The following is a 17,472-nucleotide window of genomic DNA, read 5'->3' on the forward strand; positions in this document are numbered from 1 at the left end:
AAATAAATAAAACATCTAGGTGAACATCAGATTATGTGATGGTGTTTGATACCAGCCAATCAGAAAGATGAGATGCACCGATTACAATTTTCAAGGCAGATTCCGATTTTTCATTGAGTTTGACCTGCCGATTCAGATTTAAGCCGATTCTGATTTCATTTTTTCTAACCACTTTACAGCACACACAAATATTTATTTTCTATATATATATATATATATATATATATATATATATATATATATATATAGCCTATATATATATATATATATAATAAAACACCACTTTTACCCAAACTGGTTAATAAAAACAAGTTTAAATGGATACATTCTCTATAAATATTTTTGTCTTCATTTTCTTTTCTGACATAGCCTACTCCTTGTTAAAACACACTATACATGCAAGTTATGTGCATTTTTTTGAGTGAAATCATATTTATTTTGTCCATCAAAAGTGTGCTTTCACTTTAACTGAGCGTGAGCAGCGCTACAAAAATAGACTCGGCGTCGAAACCCTCCGCTTCACTGCTGCTCATGCGACGCTCCTGCTTGACGCTCACGCGCTGCTCCAGCTCGCGGTGTGAATGCACTCACTGAACATGCACGCCGAAAAAAATTCGCGCTGCTCACGCGCCGCTCGCGATCTGAAACGGCCGTAATTCACAAGGTTTCCTACATGTGCGTTCTGTGTGCATGTGTGATGTTGATGTTGCGGGATGTTATTCATGCGGCGCCCGAGTGCATTTGAATCGGCATATGTCAGACTGAAAATCACGTGAAAATCGGCCAATTCTTGTCACTAGCCGATCAATCAGATATCAGATAGGCTATGCAACAAATTATTATAATGTTTTTTCATAACAATACTCATATTAGCAAATATTTATTTTTTAACTTTTTTTAACTTTTTTTTTTTCCAACTTGCTGCGGCCCCCACTTTGAAAACCCCTGATATAACTTATGTCTAAAATACTGTTTGATCGATTTGTGTGATATAACGTTAGCCTACATGTGCACAATGTGAATGCTGAACTGTGCCGTTAGATTGCAGTTGGCGTCGGCCTCTATCGGGCCTTATTTCGGAAATAAAAGGCCAATAATATTATCTTTTAATATCTACACGTCAAGCTCGTGGTTTTCTTATTCATCCATTTATTTTCCTTATCGCTCGTGTCAGTAATTTTAAGCAGTCCTGAAAACCTGGATATTTTTACATACCACGAAATAAACGATAAAGCAAAATCTTCATCGGCTGACAAAAAGTCTCATCCTCATTAGGCTATATAATTAAATAAATAACTTAAGTCCTGTCACTTGTGATGCAGGGGATCTTTGTCATTAATGTAAGTTTTTTATTTGCAGGTTTTTAAACTATAAAGTGTTGCTTTTGAAAGTTTTCTTCACCACATCAAGACATCCTGTTATGCAGAAGACTTCTTGAATGTATTCAGTGTTTTTCCTTATTTTAAATAAGGTATTTTCACCAAATATTCTGAGTTAGAATTGATTTCTAACTCAACCCTGATCAACCCTGTTGTCTGTGTTCTGTATTTTGCTGAATGTTACATGTTTCATACAATTTTTCTTTTGGAAAATAAATTTAGAAATAAAATTGCTACTACAATTTAAAATATTGAATGGGACCAACAGTTTGGTAAACTATATTTTACATTGGTTCAACATATTATTTCTGATTGAGGCCATGTTAACAGACTGTTGCCACAATTGAACAAATTCAATTCACAGAAATTCAATTAAACCAACTGAAAAATTTAGGTTTTAACCAGTCACTAGAAAATTTTCAGTGTAAAAGAACCATTTACATTTTTCACGGAACCATAGATGCCAATAAAGAACCTTTATTTTTAGGAGTTTAGCTGGATCAGTGATAAAAAAATGAGTTTTAAATGTTCTTCGTTTTTGTTTTTTATTTCCAGGTCTTGCTTCTGCTGTTGTGTCAGGAGCAGAAAGAATCAACATGATGCTGTTTCATTCACAGAGACTTGCAGTGGACTAAATGCAGTGTTTTTCTCAAGGGAAACTCTACGTTATCATCCCAGCTCCCTCACAACTAGGCAACCAGCAACAACTAGGCAACGTAACCACCTCCACCTCCACAACACCAGTTGAACCAAACTGTGGCCTATCAAGAATCTACATTAAAACGGTAATGAAAACAAGATTCATACTTTTGCTGAATGTTTTCCTGTCTTTATCCCTTTCTTTCACATATTCCATTTCCTTCCCCTGCACTGCTCACAATCATTCTGGAATAATGGCAAAATCGTTCTGGAAGCTCTCGCCACTACACACACAAACACTTACAAACACACACACACACACACACACACACACACACACTCATACTGAAATGCAGAGGCATGTCGTGTGAGATGTCCTGCATGGCTCAGACTGTCACCCCTCACTGACTGACACGTGAGAATAGAAGTACAGCTGTTCGGCTCTATGCGCCTTAGTTTTAAATCCCAAACACACACACACACACACACACACACACACACACACACACACACACACACACACACACACATATGCTCATAAAGGTCTCATAGAAGTGTTGTCTCTGACTTCTGTGAATTAAGACAGTCTAAGTTGAATAAAAATGTATATGCATGCATGCATGCATGTATGTATGTGTGTGTGTGTGTGTGTGTGTATATCTATATATTAGTGCTGTCAATCGATTAAAAAAACTAACTAGATTAATCACACATTTTTTTCTGTGAATAATGAATAATCGCAATTAAATAAAAAAACAACCATTAAATATATTTTATAATATAATAGTTTCACAGTTAAAGGTGAACTAAGTAACTTTTTTTACCTTAACTGAACAGCTTCGGAGTCATTGGAATGGTTATATTACTTATTTCGGGTTGAATGGTGGTCGTTTCGCACCCCCCTGGTGCCCGTGAGCGGAAAATACGCACTTGCAACTTTGAGCCGACGGGCCGCCGGCCGCCGCGTCAGGAAGTCTCGCGTGATATCAGGTCTCGCGATGTAAACAATTGCTTTACGGCCAAAAGAAATCTGCTAAAATGCTGTCATTATTGCGCTCCCTCACGCTGTCCGAACCCGAATGAAGAAGACGTTTTAAAGAATGTCCCATCTGCTTTGATGTCGTTGATCTATAGCCTCTGGTGTCTGAGAATCACCAACGAGTTTTTACAACAGTGTTGTCAAATATCTATTCCGAAGCTGTGGGGGGAGCTCTAGAGAGAAACCTGCGAGCAAAAAGCGAGAATACAGCGAAGAAATCCCGAAGCTACTGAGTGCTGCTTTAATTACATAAATTAACCTAATTTTACATAAGTATAACTAGGTAAACACACACACACACACACACACACACAAACACAAACACACACACACACACACACACACAAATGTTGCTGAGACAGATGTCCAGTCTAACAGCTGTTTTGTGAATGTTTATCCTGATTGAAAGAGAGAAAATAAAGCTGTACTGAATTTTAATTAACAGAAAGAAATGACAAATCTGAGATCTGATCATTTTAGATTGCCACAAATACAGATCAAATACTTTTTAACTGTAGCATTTGAAAATAATCTGATAAAAAGATAAAAATTATATATATATATATATATATTAGTAATTAGCTAATTTAATGCATTAATTATTTTGAATAACTATTAAAATGATCATAAGTCAGTTATATCCAGTTATTTTATTTTTTTACATAATATATATTTTGTGCATGTGTGTGTTTGTTTTAAAATGTACATTCGTTGTTATTTTGATAATTTATTCTAACTCTCACACACAGACTTTATATATATATATATATATATATATATATATATATATATATATATATATAAATAAATTAATATTTTAAATGTACTTGTATTTGTTGTTGTTTTGATCATGTGAATACTGACAGAGAATATTTTTTCAAGAATATAATTGAAAACAGCTTGAAACATGGAGGGACAAAGATATTATTGTAGAATTAAGGACAGTGTCTGTAAATCTTCAATAAAAGTGGTTGCGTAACAAAACTTATAGAAATAAGGCTGCGAGAGTGCAAACACAAATGAAGACTTTATATTATGGCTTAAAAACTGAAACAAAGGCATCCTTGAACTGACCCCGACAGATTCGATTTTGATATTTGAAGAATAAACTAACTGTGGAATATCATATTAACTTGAGCTGCTCTCACTGACAGCAGAAAATCAAAGTGGTGTCAGTTTAGGAGATTCTCCGAATCCTTTTATTACCAGATTGGGTCACTTCCCATCTGAATGTAGTTTAGGAGATGATCAGTGTCCTCTTATTCAGACTCTGGTCTAGACCTGGTCTCTGCTAAAGTGAGGAGGAGAGCGTTCGCTGACCCCATTTTGTGTCTGACATGGCAAAGCCTCATGCCATGTGTGTGTGATTAAGTTTGTGTGAAGGGCTAACGTGACCACGGGTTGGCATTAGCGTTAATATAAGGCTGGCTGACACATGACATTCATGTTATTTTAGGTTATTATACTTTTTACATTTATTATAGTGATTAATTTTCATTTCATTTATTTTTCATTCTGTTAGTTTATGTTTTTTTAGATTGAGTTTAGTTTTATATTGTCTGTAAATTATTATTTCTTTTTTATATTCATTTTTTATATATTATTTATTACCGGTAATAATCTTATTTTTAGTAAAGTGTTTTTCTAGTTTGAGTTAGTTTTAGATTTTCAGCATATTATTTTTTTCTTTTATATATTCTATATATATTATTGGGTGGAACGGATCGCAGTTGAAAATCGGGATTCGCACGTTATCTGTGCGCACACACTCGAAGCGCACGCAGAGATAGAGAGAGAGAGAGAGAGAGAGAGATAGAGAGGTGTGTTTCAGATAGCGCTCGAACCATAGATATCATATAATAAACGCTAGATGTCTCGTGCGCGCTGCTGGCCAATGGAGGTCGACGTCCGCACACGGCGGCCATCTTACCACAGGGTGCTCGCTCACTCGTAACATGGTGCATGTACTTTTAAATAACCATAACTTGCTCAATTTTCTACCGATTTTCAAACGGTTTGGTTTGTTATAAATGTCAGAGATGTAGTTATGATACTGCATACATATGAATAATTATAACAATGGAAAGAATTAGCCACTGTAATAACGTTTGTAAGAAACCAAACCGTTTGTAAATCCGTCAAGATTTCAGCGAGATAAGAGGATTTGTGTGCGTACTGATCACTCACTTTAATTCACAGCTTCCCTGTGGTAAGATGGCCGCCGGTGATGCCGGAAGTGACTCCGCCTTAAGACATCTAGCCTTTATATGATATCTATGGCTCGAACACCGAATTGATTCCTCTTTCGCGTTTCCTTGCCCTTGAACGGACACATAAACACAAAATGATGTCAAAATACCCGTCTAAATGCCCGTCTCGGCAAGTATTATCTTGTTTATGTCATAAAGAAACCGCATGTTTGTCAGTTTTTTAGGGTTATTTTTCTAAAAAATATTTTCTTATTTTTAGTAGTATTAATTTGTAGTCAGATGTCTTTCTACTTTCCGTTTAGTTTTATATTTTCAGTAGATTTTTATATATTATATAAATATAATAAAATATAAAACAATTATTTACTAGACATTTTATATATATATATATATATATATATAATTATATATTTAGAAATGTTTGTATTTTTTATTTGATTTGTAGTCCAAATAAATTGTGATCATTTTTATTTTTTTTTAGCTCATTTCTGCAACATTAAAATGTATTTTAGTTCAGGCTCAGTTTTTTTGCCGTTCTTTTTGTTTTTGAGCAATAGTGTGTGTTCATTTAAATGAATGTGGTGTTCACGCTCTGCTGTCATCATCCCTCTGGTTTGTTTTGTCTGGTCATGTGATTAAAGTGTCTCGATAATAAACCTCTTTTTGCATGATTGCTTTATCCACGGCTTCACAGGACGTCCAGGAAACTCTCATTAATGGTCAGTGAATTTCTTTGGAAAACCTTCCTTCACGTGTGCGTCACAGATTTCGACTCAATTGCACAGAAATGTCCATATCTCTTATTAAAAACATGGCCTCTGCTAAACCTAAAAAGTTCAATCCCAGCTGTCCCCTACAAACCCAGATATTAGGATTGTTCTGCTTCTGAAATTCATCCGTAAAAACAGTTTGCATTCATATTAAGCATCAGCGCACACAATTTTGTGTTTCAAAGGAAAAAATCATGCAGACAAATGTACTTCAGGTTACACCAACAAAAGTAGGTCAGATAAGGTAGTATCACAATTGCACATTTTCACGTCTTGAACCTTCTAACATTATAATTTTGGGGACATAATAAGTCAATGAGTAGAGATAAAATTTCAAATCATTTTAATGCCAATATAGTAAAAACCAAACTCTGGTGTTCACGTGAAAATGTTGAGAAATCAGAATCCGTGTTTTTGTTGTTTTGGAGCAGGATCACAGACATTAATAAAGCAAATGTACTGACAGTGATCCACGGCATATCAGTAATGAGCTTTAGTCCTAATGAGACTATCGCATTGATGCCGCTTTGGCTTGTACAGAGTTTTATCTCTTACTGAATGTGGCTCAGCTCATTTCACACAACCAGACTTCACATCTGCATGTTTCTGTTGAGTTTCTTCTTTCTGAACCCTATACTGTATCATATTTGATATGCACATTTATTTGCATATTTGATACATAAATATTACATTCAAATGATCATTTTGTTAGGAGCATTTCAGTATGAACACTTCCCGGACTGAAGCAACTTAGGTTTACTTGATTATCCATCGTTTATATTTTATTATCCAATATGATCCATCAGGCTTTTGAGTAACATTTATTTGTTCATCTCTCAATCACCATTTTATTGCAATTACATTATATATTGTACCCCCACGATTAAAATTATAGAGCTTTAATCATAAAACTAAGCATTTAAATATCATCTAAAGACATATTACTGGGAGATATGCAGTGACAAATGATATTTATATGCACTTTATTCAAGTAATATATATATATAATATATGCTATTATATATATAAAATAACTATACTGTTATAATGTTCTTTACATTTTCTTTAAAGCTGCTTTGAAATTATGTGTATTGTGAAAAGTGCTGTACAAATAAATGTGAATTAAATTTAATTGAATAAAGAATCTCATTGATTTACATTACAAACTCTCAGAATATCATCTTGGACATAAAAATCAGCAAATGCACCAAATTGCATATTTTTATTCCTCGAGTGTGAGCTCTATATTCACTATAGGACATAAAAGCCTGATGAATCAAATATCATACAAAACATAACACATACGTATGCAAACTTTTTTCTGGTATGTTTTGCCTAAGGCTCAATAAACTGCTACGTTTAAAAAAAAGTTTTTATTATTATTTGCTATATCAGGCCTTGCAGGGTTAAGTTCCTCCAAAGCAAAAAGTATATCTTAAAGCAACAGCTGCCTCTTCTGAACCATTCCTAGATGTTCATGTTAATGTGCATCTCATACACACACACTCACACACTTCATCGCACGCGCCTGCTGCCCCAGCAGCTCTGAAACTTGTTTGATTGACAGCTCTCTGCTGTTTATTAAATATAGGCCAGCTGCGCACAGCACAAATCTCCGAATGATTGCCTTTCGGGGGTGTTCTTTCGCCCCGCGCCATTGGCTGACCGCTGGCCTGATTTCCACTGATCTGCATGTGCAAGCATGTGAGACAGTACTTAACACACACAAACTCCATCTCTCTCTCTCTCTCACACACACACACACTCTGAGTTCAGACAGACACAAGATGCAGCTGTTATCCCGCTGCGCTCTTTAGACAGCTGCTGGTCTGTCTCTCTCATCCGCTGAGCTCGCGCTCTCCATCATCAGCCGAAGCTCTTCTGTTAACGGCAGAATGCGACGATTGTTGGACAGCAGCTGGATAAAGTTTGGACCAGCTGGAAGAGATGACTGGGTTTCGGGGTCTCCTTCACCGCCTACGGTGCAACAACGGCTACAGGTACGTAAGCAATCCCATTAGAGAATGACAGATTAGACACAGAAAAGCTCAAACTACACTCAAATAAAGGTTCTTTATTGGCATCACCGGTTCCATGAAGAACCATTCCATTGGACAAAAGGTTCAAGATAGTGGGAAAAGGTTATTTAGTTTATTAAAATTTTGTCCACAATAAGAAAAATGGTTCTTTGCAAGAGACGAGTTCAAACAAAAATGAAAATTCTGTATTCTGTAAACATTTCTTTGTTCTGCTGAACCCAAAGGAAGATATTTTGAACAATGTTTGTAACCAAAGCGTTGTGGGGCACCATTGACTTCCATAGTATGGGGAAAAAAATACTATGGAAGTCAATGGTGCCTCACAACTGTTTGATGACAGAATTTTCAATTTTGGGTGAACTATCCCTTTAAGAACAGTTCACTGAAAGGTTATTTGCATGGGAACCAAAAAAATGGTTCTTCTGTGACATTGCTGTAAAAACCCCAATGGGATCCTTTATTTTTAAGAAAGTAAGAGTGAAAAATAATGAAAGCTGAAAGGACAAATTGAAAATAATAATTTTCAAAGTTATAATAACTCCGACCTGCAGTACTTCTGGCTTCAGTCATTCAGTTCATGTGAGAATCAACTCAAGACATTTGTTTTGTGTTGAATTTCTGGTGAGGATGTTTTGAAGTTTCAGTTGTGATCTCCATAGGGGTTTATTTGAGGTGACGCGGTGCTCTGGCATAAACTAAGGGGTTTAAAGCACCAGAGTATCTAATCTGGCTGAAAAGCAGCATTATGTGATTAGCATTGGTAAAACGGTGGAAGAAGGAACAGATTTTAGGATGCAGTCCAGTTATGGTGGACACACTGGTTCTGGATTAGAAAAGCAAGTTACCCTTGTGTTTTTTGGGAGCTGTTTACAGATTTGGTCAAGAGATGAGCTGAAGAAACTTACTGAAAGAGGTTGTGGAATGAGGCCATTAGAGAAGTTAATGGATCCATTCGTAGATATCTTCTTATCTGGAAAACTTTCCAAGACCACTTTTCACTGTAGTCTTGGTATGGCTTTGTTAAGGCTTAAAACGCTTTGGAACTAGAGAATAAAATGTTTGGTTTGGAATTCTACAAGTTTCTTGTATGAAATTTGTGAAAAGATCAGTCTTCACTTTCATCATATTTCATGTCTTTCTGGTTTTATATATTCAGATGTTATTGCCCTACTGAAAACTGCTGGTTAAAGCTTTTCTCCCAGTCTGGCCTTATCTGGTTTTAGAGGGTTTTGGACACTTTTCAGCTGGTCAGTAGGGATGGGAACCGAGAACCGGTTCTTCTTCAGAACCGGTGCCCAGTGAATCGATTCCTTGGAACCGTTAGCATACCTGCTTAACGATTCCGCTTATCGGTTCCGCTCGTTCAAATGTGACACGACGTCACACACGAATATCATTTAGTGCTCCCAGCTTTGTAGCTGTAAAAACAACAATGGGTAAGTCACATCAGATCTTGAAATTAAACAAATGGAAACAAAAACGTTCAAAATGTGAAGAAAACCCGTGTATTATTTGACAAAGATTGTTTTAGTAACTCAATAGCCTAATCCAAATGAGCACTGTTAATATTCCAAAAGACACAAGCTCTTCCTAAACTGTTTTCAGTCTGTGTTTTTAGTTTTTATGGCACATAAATGGCAGTTTTATTTATTTTTTTGTCCGGACCAATGAATGTGAAAATTGTCAATTTCCTAATCCTAAGGCACTCTTCTTGATAATCTTTCAAGGCACACAGGTTGAGAAACACTGCCCTAGGCTATAGGTCCCTGGACTTTACTTTGAGAAGTAGCTCACCTACTTTTAGGTTTGTTCTGAGGTTGCTACACATAATTTGTGTATACTCTGTGCTGTGTCTTCTGATCAGATATTAAAGCGAGTTAATACAAACAAATTTGTACTTATTCCCTCACCCAATAAGAATCGATAAGAGAATCGATAAGGAATCGGATCGATAAGCAATATCGATAATGGAATCGGAATCGTTAAATTCTTATCAATTCCCATCCCTACTGGTCAGGCTTTGAAACCAGGCTTCCATGCAGTAAAGCAAAGGAAATACAAACCCAATCTAATGAAAAAAACGTAACTTACCTTTGCGATTTCATATGAAGTTTGATTTGTATGAAAATGTATGATTTTAAAGAGAGTTCACCCATAAATGAAAATTCTGTCATTAATCACTCACACCCATGTTGTTCCAAGACTTTTGTTCATCTTCAGGACACAAATGAAGATCATTTTTGACATAATCTGAGAGATTTCTGTCCCTCCATTGACAAACTATGCAACTACCACTTTGATGCTTCAAAAAGTTCATAAAGAGATTGTAAGCCTAAAACTTGGATTAGTGGTTTAGTCCAAATTTTCTGAAGAGACACAATCACTTTATATAACGAACAACAGATTTAATTTAGTCTTGTATTCACATTTAAGCATTCATTAACTCGCACATCAATTGTGGTAAACGAAAGCTCAAGCATGTTCGTATGACATGCGAGAACCAATGAGGTTCATTCTCATGTTACGCAGCACGTTTGAGCTTCAGCAAGAGATTTGTTCTCGTGCGTCAAGCATGTTCGTTTGAGCTTCTGTTTATGTTTGCTGAATAATGTTTATATGTAAATAAAAAGTTCAATTTGTTCATCATATAAATTGATCGAGTCTCTTTAGAAAATTTGGACTAAACCGCTCGATTCAAATGAATTAGTTTTACGATCTCTTTATGAAATTATGAAGCATTAAAATGGTAGTTGCGAAGCCTGTCAACGGAGGGACAGAAATCTCTCAGATTTCATTAAAAATATCTTCATTTTTGTTTCCGAAGATGAACGAAAGTCTTGCAGGGTTGGAACAACATGAGTGTGAGTAAATGATGACTGCATTTTAATTTTTGGGTGAACTATCCCTTTAAGGGTTTTTAGGACTATGCAGGCCTTCAAATACAAATGTTCAAAATCATGTCCTTTATGCCCCTTTAGGGTTACCACTGGAATGAGCTTTCAATGGAAAACAACGGGAAATCGGAGCTCATCCTGTACGTCGTTCTCCCGCTTGTCACTCTCATCGTGTTCGGCATCGCGTTTGTCCTTCTTTACCGAAGATTCAGACAGAATAAGCTCGGACTGAGCAACATCATCGCACTAGACCTGCAGGACCCGGAGCGCAACGCCGAGATTCTGTCGTCACTCACCGGGAACGCGGAGCGGCTGAATAGCATGAGCTCGGACATGTCTGACGGGGTCTTCCTCATGGTCTACCTCCCGCCGCCCTACGAGGACACGCTGACGAAGATCACGCGGGCCGCCAGCCTCAGCAGCGGCAAAGACATCGAGTCCATCAAGATGGAAGACCTCGAGGCCAAACTGTGTCCGGAGCTCAAGGCGAGAGGGAACTTTGTCTGAGAGAAGTCTATTGTAGAGACACCGGGGCTAGTTGTCACACACGGATGATGTCACAAGGGCTATCAGTTACACACATGCTTATTTTCTCCAGAACTGGTTCAACTGTCTGTTGAACAACGGTGAAACGTTAAAGGGGTGGTTGATTATGATTTCACCATTAGTTAGTGTGTAGGGGTGGGAGAAAAAATCGATTATTAGATGCATCGCGATGCGGACGTGGACGATTCTGAATCGATTCACAAATGTCAAAAAATCGATTCTCTAAAAAAATGTTTTTTTTTTTTCTAATAACGTAATATTGACGGAACGCAAAAGGCGGAACTCTAAGCGGACGTGCAGTGCGCGTGCAGTCTGTGGCGCGCACTTAACAGACGCATGATGGCTGAGCGCCAAATTCGAACGGCACCCTCTTCGGTAAAATCTAGCGTATGGAAAATTGGCAATTTCATTGTTACCTATTTAGTATTTTTTGTATGAAAGCTGCTTTCAGTAGCCTATTTAGTTTTCACATCAATATACTGTAAACCGATCTGTTATACGTACGTTATACTGCCCTGCAATATGTGCAATGCCAGTCACAAAAAGTTACATTTTGACTGTGCTCTCTGCAGATGTTCATTCACTTTTTTTGTATAAGCTTTTTTTGATTGTGGTATACAGCAAACATTTCAAGTCATAACTCTTTATTATTTAGTTGTGAATAAGAGAGGCTTTGTATGTTACTAATTATTCAGAATATGCGTAAGTCCACAAGCATTATATGAGAGCTGCTGGTACATAATTCTATATTTTTGAACAAAAACTGTTTGTGATTTTGCTACAGCAAAATGTTTTTTTTGTCTGAAGGATTATATTGCTCATTGGAAATAACAAGAGGATGTTGGTTAGAAGTCTATTATTAAATGCTAGAGATTCAGAATATGCTGAAGTTTGTATTAATTTACTACAAGTACGCTGCTAGTACAGGCACACATTTATTTTCCTGTTGGTTCTTTGCAATGTTCAAATCACTTCCATTTGTTTTATTAATACAATTATTATAGGAAGATGGAAGTAAGTTCGTTATGGGTCATCATAAATACTTTGCTTTAAAAGTACCAAGTAAGTAAAAAAAATAATAATAATCGTTAATAATCGATAATCGTTACCATCTGAATCGTAATCGAATCGAATCGTGAGGTGCCTAGAGATTCCCACCCCTATTAGTGTGTAATGTTGCTGTTTGAGCATAAACAACAAAGTTACAACGCTCAAAGTTCAAAAGCAAAAGGAGATATTTTCTTATAAAGAAATTGCTTTTTAAGGACTACAACAAACTGCGCGTTTTTGCTCACCTTCAAAAAGTGACAATTTTAACATGCTATATATAAATATGTGGGGTATTTTGAGCTAAAACTTCACATACACACTCTGGGGACATCAAAGACTTGACAAAGGCGTTATACACCCCTTTAAAGTATGTGCCTGAGTTAACAGACGTTTTTCACAGACTATGATGACGCGTCATCAGCATCTTAAATCCTGCAGTTTTTTTTATATTTTCATTTTTAAATGTATGTATATTTATTACACTATACTTTGTATTATATTACCTTTGCATCAAATCACAAAAAAATAGTTAACGCTGCTGTGAGCGTGACAGTAACGTAAAACAGTAAAATCTTTCTCTTTCTGACTGCCGTTATCAATCTTTTTATTTTATTTTACCTTTTTTTTTAAGTTGTGAAAACTCTATTGTGGAGTTTTTCTTTTGCTGTTTGAGCAAAAATATATTTAATGTAGTCTTTTTTTCATCGCTATAGAAGTTTACCCAACCTTGACGACTTCCGCTTCTGAGAAACCCGGAAATGTGTAAATGTCTATTTTCTAAAAATATGCCTAGAGTGAGAAATATTCACTCGAGTAAAAATGTGACAATTAGCCCCGGTCCTCCCTTAACGTGAAGACCTCATATAAACTGAATTTGGCAGGGTCTTTTATACGCCAATGTACTAAAACCACACATAGAATAAAAAGATATCTCGATATTCATATTAGTTTTGAATTTAAACAATGTATTATACATTGTCATGAGAGTAAATCTTTGTGCTTGTACAGTATTTACAGATGTAGGCTATGTGTTATCAGGGAGTAATCACCATGTGTTTTACTTTGAAATACTGCCTAGTTAGACACACTTTATGTTGTAGCACAATTAGTAGAGATCAGTCAGTTAACATGTTACTTTTTTATATCTGCATGACTGCATCAGTCCTTGTTTGTATTCAGACATAAATCACAGTCCTGACAGGTTTTGCATTATCATCATCAGTCATGTAGTCTTCTGAAGTATTTCTAATAAAGACCACATTAAAGACCACTAAGTGTCATTGAACTTTTTTTTTTACATATTCCCATTGCCTACAATACACAGGAAAAAAATACTAAAGGTCCTTTTTTAATATTTCAACAACAACATTTGTTGAAAAAGTTTTATATATTAGTATGTGTGTGTTACATTATAAATGGTGTTGCATGAATTTCTTTTCCCCTCATTTTTAGCAGCTCAGGTTAGTAGATAATCACATCAGAAAAACAAAACGGCTGCGGCATTTACTTATAGTTATGGTTGTATGATATTTTGACTTGAGCTGAAAACCAGTTTGAAACCATCCTGTTTAAAATGTATTCATTCTTTGAAGTGAAGGCTGGATTTGTCAGTATCAATAATAAATATCTGACACAACTAATGGTGTTGATATATGCTGACATGCATTCTGTGATGAATGTGGAACAGATTTTTATAAAATATTTGTATATTTTTGTGTTTTATTATCCCAGTACTACTCAAAAATCAAGGGTGCCATTTATTTAATAAAAACAAGCACGCCATCTAGTGGATGTTCTATGTTATATTCTATTGCCCATTGAATCCTTACAGGAGGGGAAAAAAATAGCAAATATACAAATATTGATATACAAATATGTACACATATTGTAACTTACTCTTCTTAACCACTGATTAGAAAATTAGAGAACCACCAATCCATAATTTCACTAAACCAACTATCAACCATCACACCTTCTCAAAAGCCATGTGTTTTACATCTGATTTGGTTTGTCCACAATGTACATGACTGAACGAATGAATTAAATTCATGAGCACATCACTGCGTTTCAAAAGGATTTAATGACTCATACAGAATAAGACACACAAACTGTGCCAGGATTTGATGTCTAAAGCTAAGTTCATAAATGCGCATAAATGTAGAAGTAAACCAGGGGACATCAAGGTTCAGGATTCAAATCAAGAGGTCTAAAACTCAGGATTATGGACAGTCAGCGAAGTATGTAGAGGCCTTTGCATTGACACACTCTGGCTGGTAGATCAAAGAGATCCTGTCAAAGGAAAGTATTAAACATTAAAGACTGTATGCGTTTAAGAAAAGAAATGATCCACAGCTATTGCTATTGTAGAGACCGCTATATCAGTTTCTAATATTCTTACATGCAAACACAGTAAATGCATTCATGTTTTCCATTAATTGCTGTATTGAATGGGTTGTTGTATATTAAACGTGTTTTAGGTTTCATTCACTTACATTTTACGGATGTGTTTAGCAGTTTCGGGGTCAGGAATCACTGCAGTCCTGTGATAGTCAGATGAACACAGTTTCAGGACACTTGCACTCGCCTGCCTTATAAGGATTCACTACTAATAGCATTTCTATGTGGAATAAATACTGTAGGCCTACAGTCTGCAAAATTAACAATAATTCAAACGACTACAAACACATTTCAGGAATAATGTATATTTTTGTGTATTATAGCTCAGATAATTAAAATGTACTACACTAGAAATTAAGACGTAGTGTGAAAATAGCTTTATACGATAATAGCATTTTCTGATATGTATGTGTACTATTAAAATAAAATTTACTCACATTTTATTTATTAGGACCTGGACACAGTCCAAGTCATCACTGATGTTATCGTCAAGCAACTCTGAAAAAGAAAAACAATCACATTCATTTAAGAGCAGACACACACACACACACACACACACACACACACACACATACACACACACACACAATCTGAATGAATTACTTAAAAAAAAAAAATCGGGTTGAATAAATAATTCAATGACTCGCTCAAATACTTTACTTTATTCATTACTAGATGAATCAGTGTTTTACTCTTGAATGAATTATTCATTGACAAATATACTTGGTCACTTGTCGCCACCTACTGGTGTAACGATGTAATCGATACAATTGTTATTTGAAGTGCCAAGTTACTTTCAAAAATTGATTTTAAGTGTTTATTTGTGAACCAATCTTTTTTTTTATCCCAGTACTTCTGTGATTATTTTAATATATTCGAAAATAACATTTGTGCTGCTCTAATTCTTTAATGAATAGAAGGTTCAAAAGAACAGCATTTAATTTAAATATAAACCTTTTGTAACATTATAAATGTCTCTACTGTCACTGGACACTTTTGATTAATTTAAAGCATCCGTGTTGAGTAAAAGTGAATATACTTACTGTTGCAGGCCAGTCCGCAGAGGTTCAGTGAATGACTTTGGGTGGAGGTGCACACCACATGGTCACTAAGTTGGAACAAGCCGTACAAGGTCCAGACCTTATTTTTGTCCTCTGCACTTTCCAAGTGGGGTGGAGAGGTGACTTTACTGGAGGGGCGGCCTTTATTTTTTCCTTGGCTCTTGGCAGACCTGCCCTTACGAGGACCGTGACTTTCACCTGAATTTTGTGGCTCAGTGATCGTCTTAATGGCGCTGGTATTGAAGTTAGAGGTCAGCTGGACATGGCACACGACTGTAAAGAGAGTTTCAGATAAGGCAAGTTCACAACAAGAACAATAAACGATAACGATGACTAGCATCCACACCAACGCACAATGTTGTTCTGTTTATTCTAAGCGTGTGCTGCAGTTTTGTCTCCTGCCGCTTCAAACCATTTCTGTTTGGCTGTTAGTGCTTTAATCATTCTTGAGCTGAAAAGAATTGTCCTTGAAAGTGATTCCAACGATATCGTTCCTCAGTGCCGTTATCGTTATAGCTGTGGTGTGGACTTTAAAGGTCCTTAATTGGAATCTATGGTTCCATAAAGAACCTTTAACATCCATGGAATCTTTCCATTCCACAAAAAGTTCTTTATTATGGAAAAAGGTTCTTTAAATGTTTAAATTGTTCTAAAAAAAATGTTTTTTTAAGAACGCTTCACTGAAAGGTTCTTTGTGGAACCAAAAATGTTTCTGGCATCACTGCGAAACCTCCCTTTTGGAAACTTAATTTTTAAAAACTATATCTTCATCATTATTGTTATAATTATCATCCTTGGTGTGCCTAAGCCTTTATTCTGTGAAACCTGAAGGGTCATTTTTGAAGAATATCACCGGCACTTTTTTCCATGTAAGTGACCAAAAAATCTATATGCTCACCTGCAAACTGTGAAACAGTAACTATATTAATACACACAGAAGCATCAGTGTTCAGTATCTCAAGTCAGTTATTAAGCTCTGGATTTAGAGATGGACACTTACTCTGCGCCAGCACGTCGGTCATATTCGGAGGCAGGGTAAGGCCCGTCTGAAGTTGCTGCTTCAGCTCACATTTATTCAGAATCACGCTATCACTCATGCCGACCGCCAGGAATAAAACAACCACAGCTGCCAACATCTTCATGCCTGGATGGATACTCATGATCTCTCTGTGTTTCTCTTACCGGGAGTATTTGCAAGTAGAGGATGAGCCGAATGTGTAGATATAGCCCCACATGTTCCCCTGAGATGGTCCGTCTATTACACCTCAAATGCGTCAGTGGCTTGTGTGAAGTAAGAGTTTGAAGGTTTGTGTGTCAGTGAGTGTGTAGGCGGTTTTATGCCACTTTATGTTCTGTATGTAGTGTTACGGTTTGGTTTCAGTGCACAGATTCAAGAAATGAAGACAATTAAGTTTTTTGTGCAGACAGTAACATCTGAAAAGTTTTTT

The 17,472-nt window shown here is 36.1% G+C and overlaps 2 protein-coding genes across 3 annotated transcripts; one reads left to right on the top strand and one right to left on the bottom strand.

Moving 5' to 3' along the window:
- The first annotated feature begins 7,781 nt into the window (after window positions 1-7,781).
- Window positions 7,782-13,836, top strand: smim28 (small integral membrane protein 28). 2 transcript variants are annotated; one of them, XR_014605150.1, is made up of 3 exons: window positions 7,782-8,037; window positions 11,055-11,643; window positions 12,684-13,836. XR_014605150.1 is itself a non-coding variant. In XM_084107153.1 (2 exons), exons 1-2 carry the CDS (start codon window positions 7,933-7,935, stop codon window positions 11,475-11,477), a joined length of 528 nt encoding a protein of 175 aa, XP_083963279.1. In that variant the 5' UTR covers window positions 7,782-7,932; the 3' UTR covers window positions 11,478-13,836. The 2 variants fall into 2 exon arrangements, 1 of the variants encoding a protein (XP_083963279.1); XM_084107153.1 differs by having other exon boundaries at window positions 11,055-13,836.
- A 791-nt stretch (window positions 13,837-14,627) lies between these two features.
- Window positions 14,628-17,219, bottom strand: LOC311078110 (uncharacterized protein). Its single transcript, XM_084106796.1, has 5 exons — window positions 17,025-17,219; window positions 16,007-16,297; window positions 15,401-15,461; window positions 15,059-15,106; window positions 14,628-14,855 (listed from the first exon to the last, which is right to left on the bottom strand). The coding sequence occupies exons 1-5, from the start codon at window positions 17,182-17,184 to the stop codon at window positions 14,786-14,788; spliced, it is 630 nt and encodes a 209-aa protein (XP_083962922.1). The 5' UTR covers window positions 17,185-17,219; the 3' UTR covers window positions 14,628-14,785.
- Window positions 17,220-17,472: the final 253 nt, after the last annotated feature.

The sequence above is a fragment of the Abramis brama genome (assembly GCF_963993115.1).
Source record: "Abramis brama genome assembly, chromosome: 2".
NCBI lineage: Eukaryota > Metazoa > Chordata > Actinopteri > Cypriniformes > Leuciscidae > Abramis > Abramis brama.

What these genes read in the sequence shown, in the direction of transcription:
- smim28 (XM_084107153.1), top strand. Translation starts at nt 7,933, where the DNA reads ATGCGACGATTGTTGGACAGCAGCTGGATAAAGTTTGGACCAGCTGGA. An exon ending in CGGTGCAACAACGGCTACAG is followed by an intron (nt 8,038 to 11,054) that starts GTACGTAAGCAA and finishes ATGCCCCTTTAG; the next exon opens with GGTTACCACTGGAATGAGCT.
- LOC311078110 (XM_084106796.1), bottom strand. Translation starts at nt 17,184, where the DNA reads ATGAGTATCCATCCAGGCATGAAGATGTTGGCAGCTGTGGTTGTTTTA. An exon ending in GACCGACGTGCTGGCGCAGA is followed by an intron (nt 16,298 to 17,024) that starts GTAAGTGTCCAT and finishes CTCTCTTTACAG; the next exon opens with TCGTGTGCCATGTCCAGCTG. An exon ending in GCTAAACACATCCGTAAAAT is followed by an intron (nt 14,856 to 15,058) that starts GTAAGTGAATGA and finishes TTCCTTTGACAG; the next exon opens with GATCTCTTTGATCTACCAGC.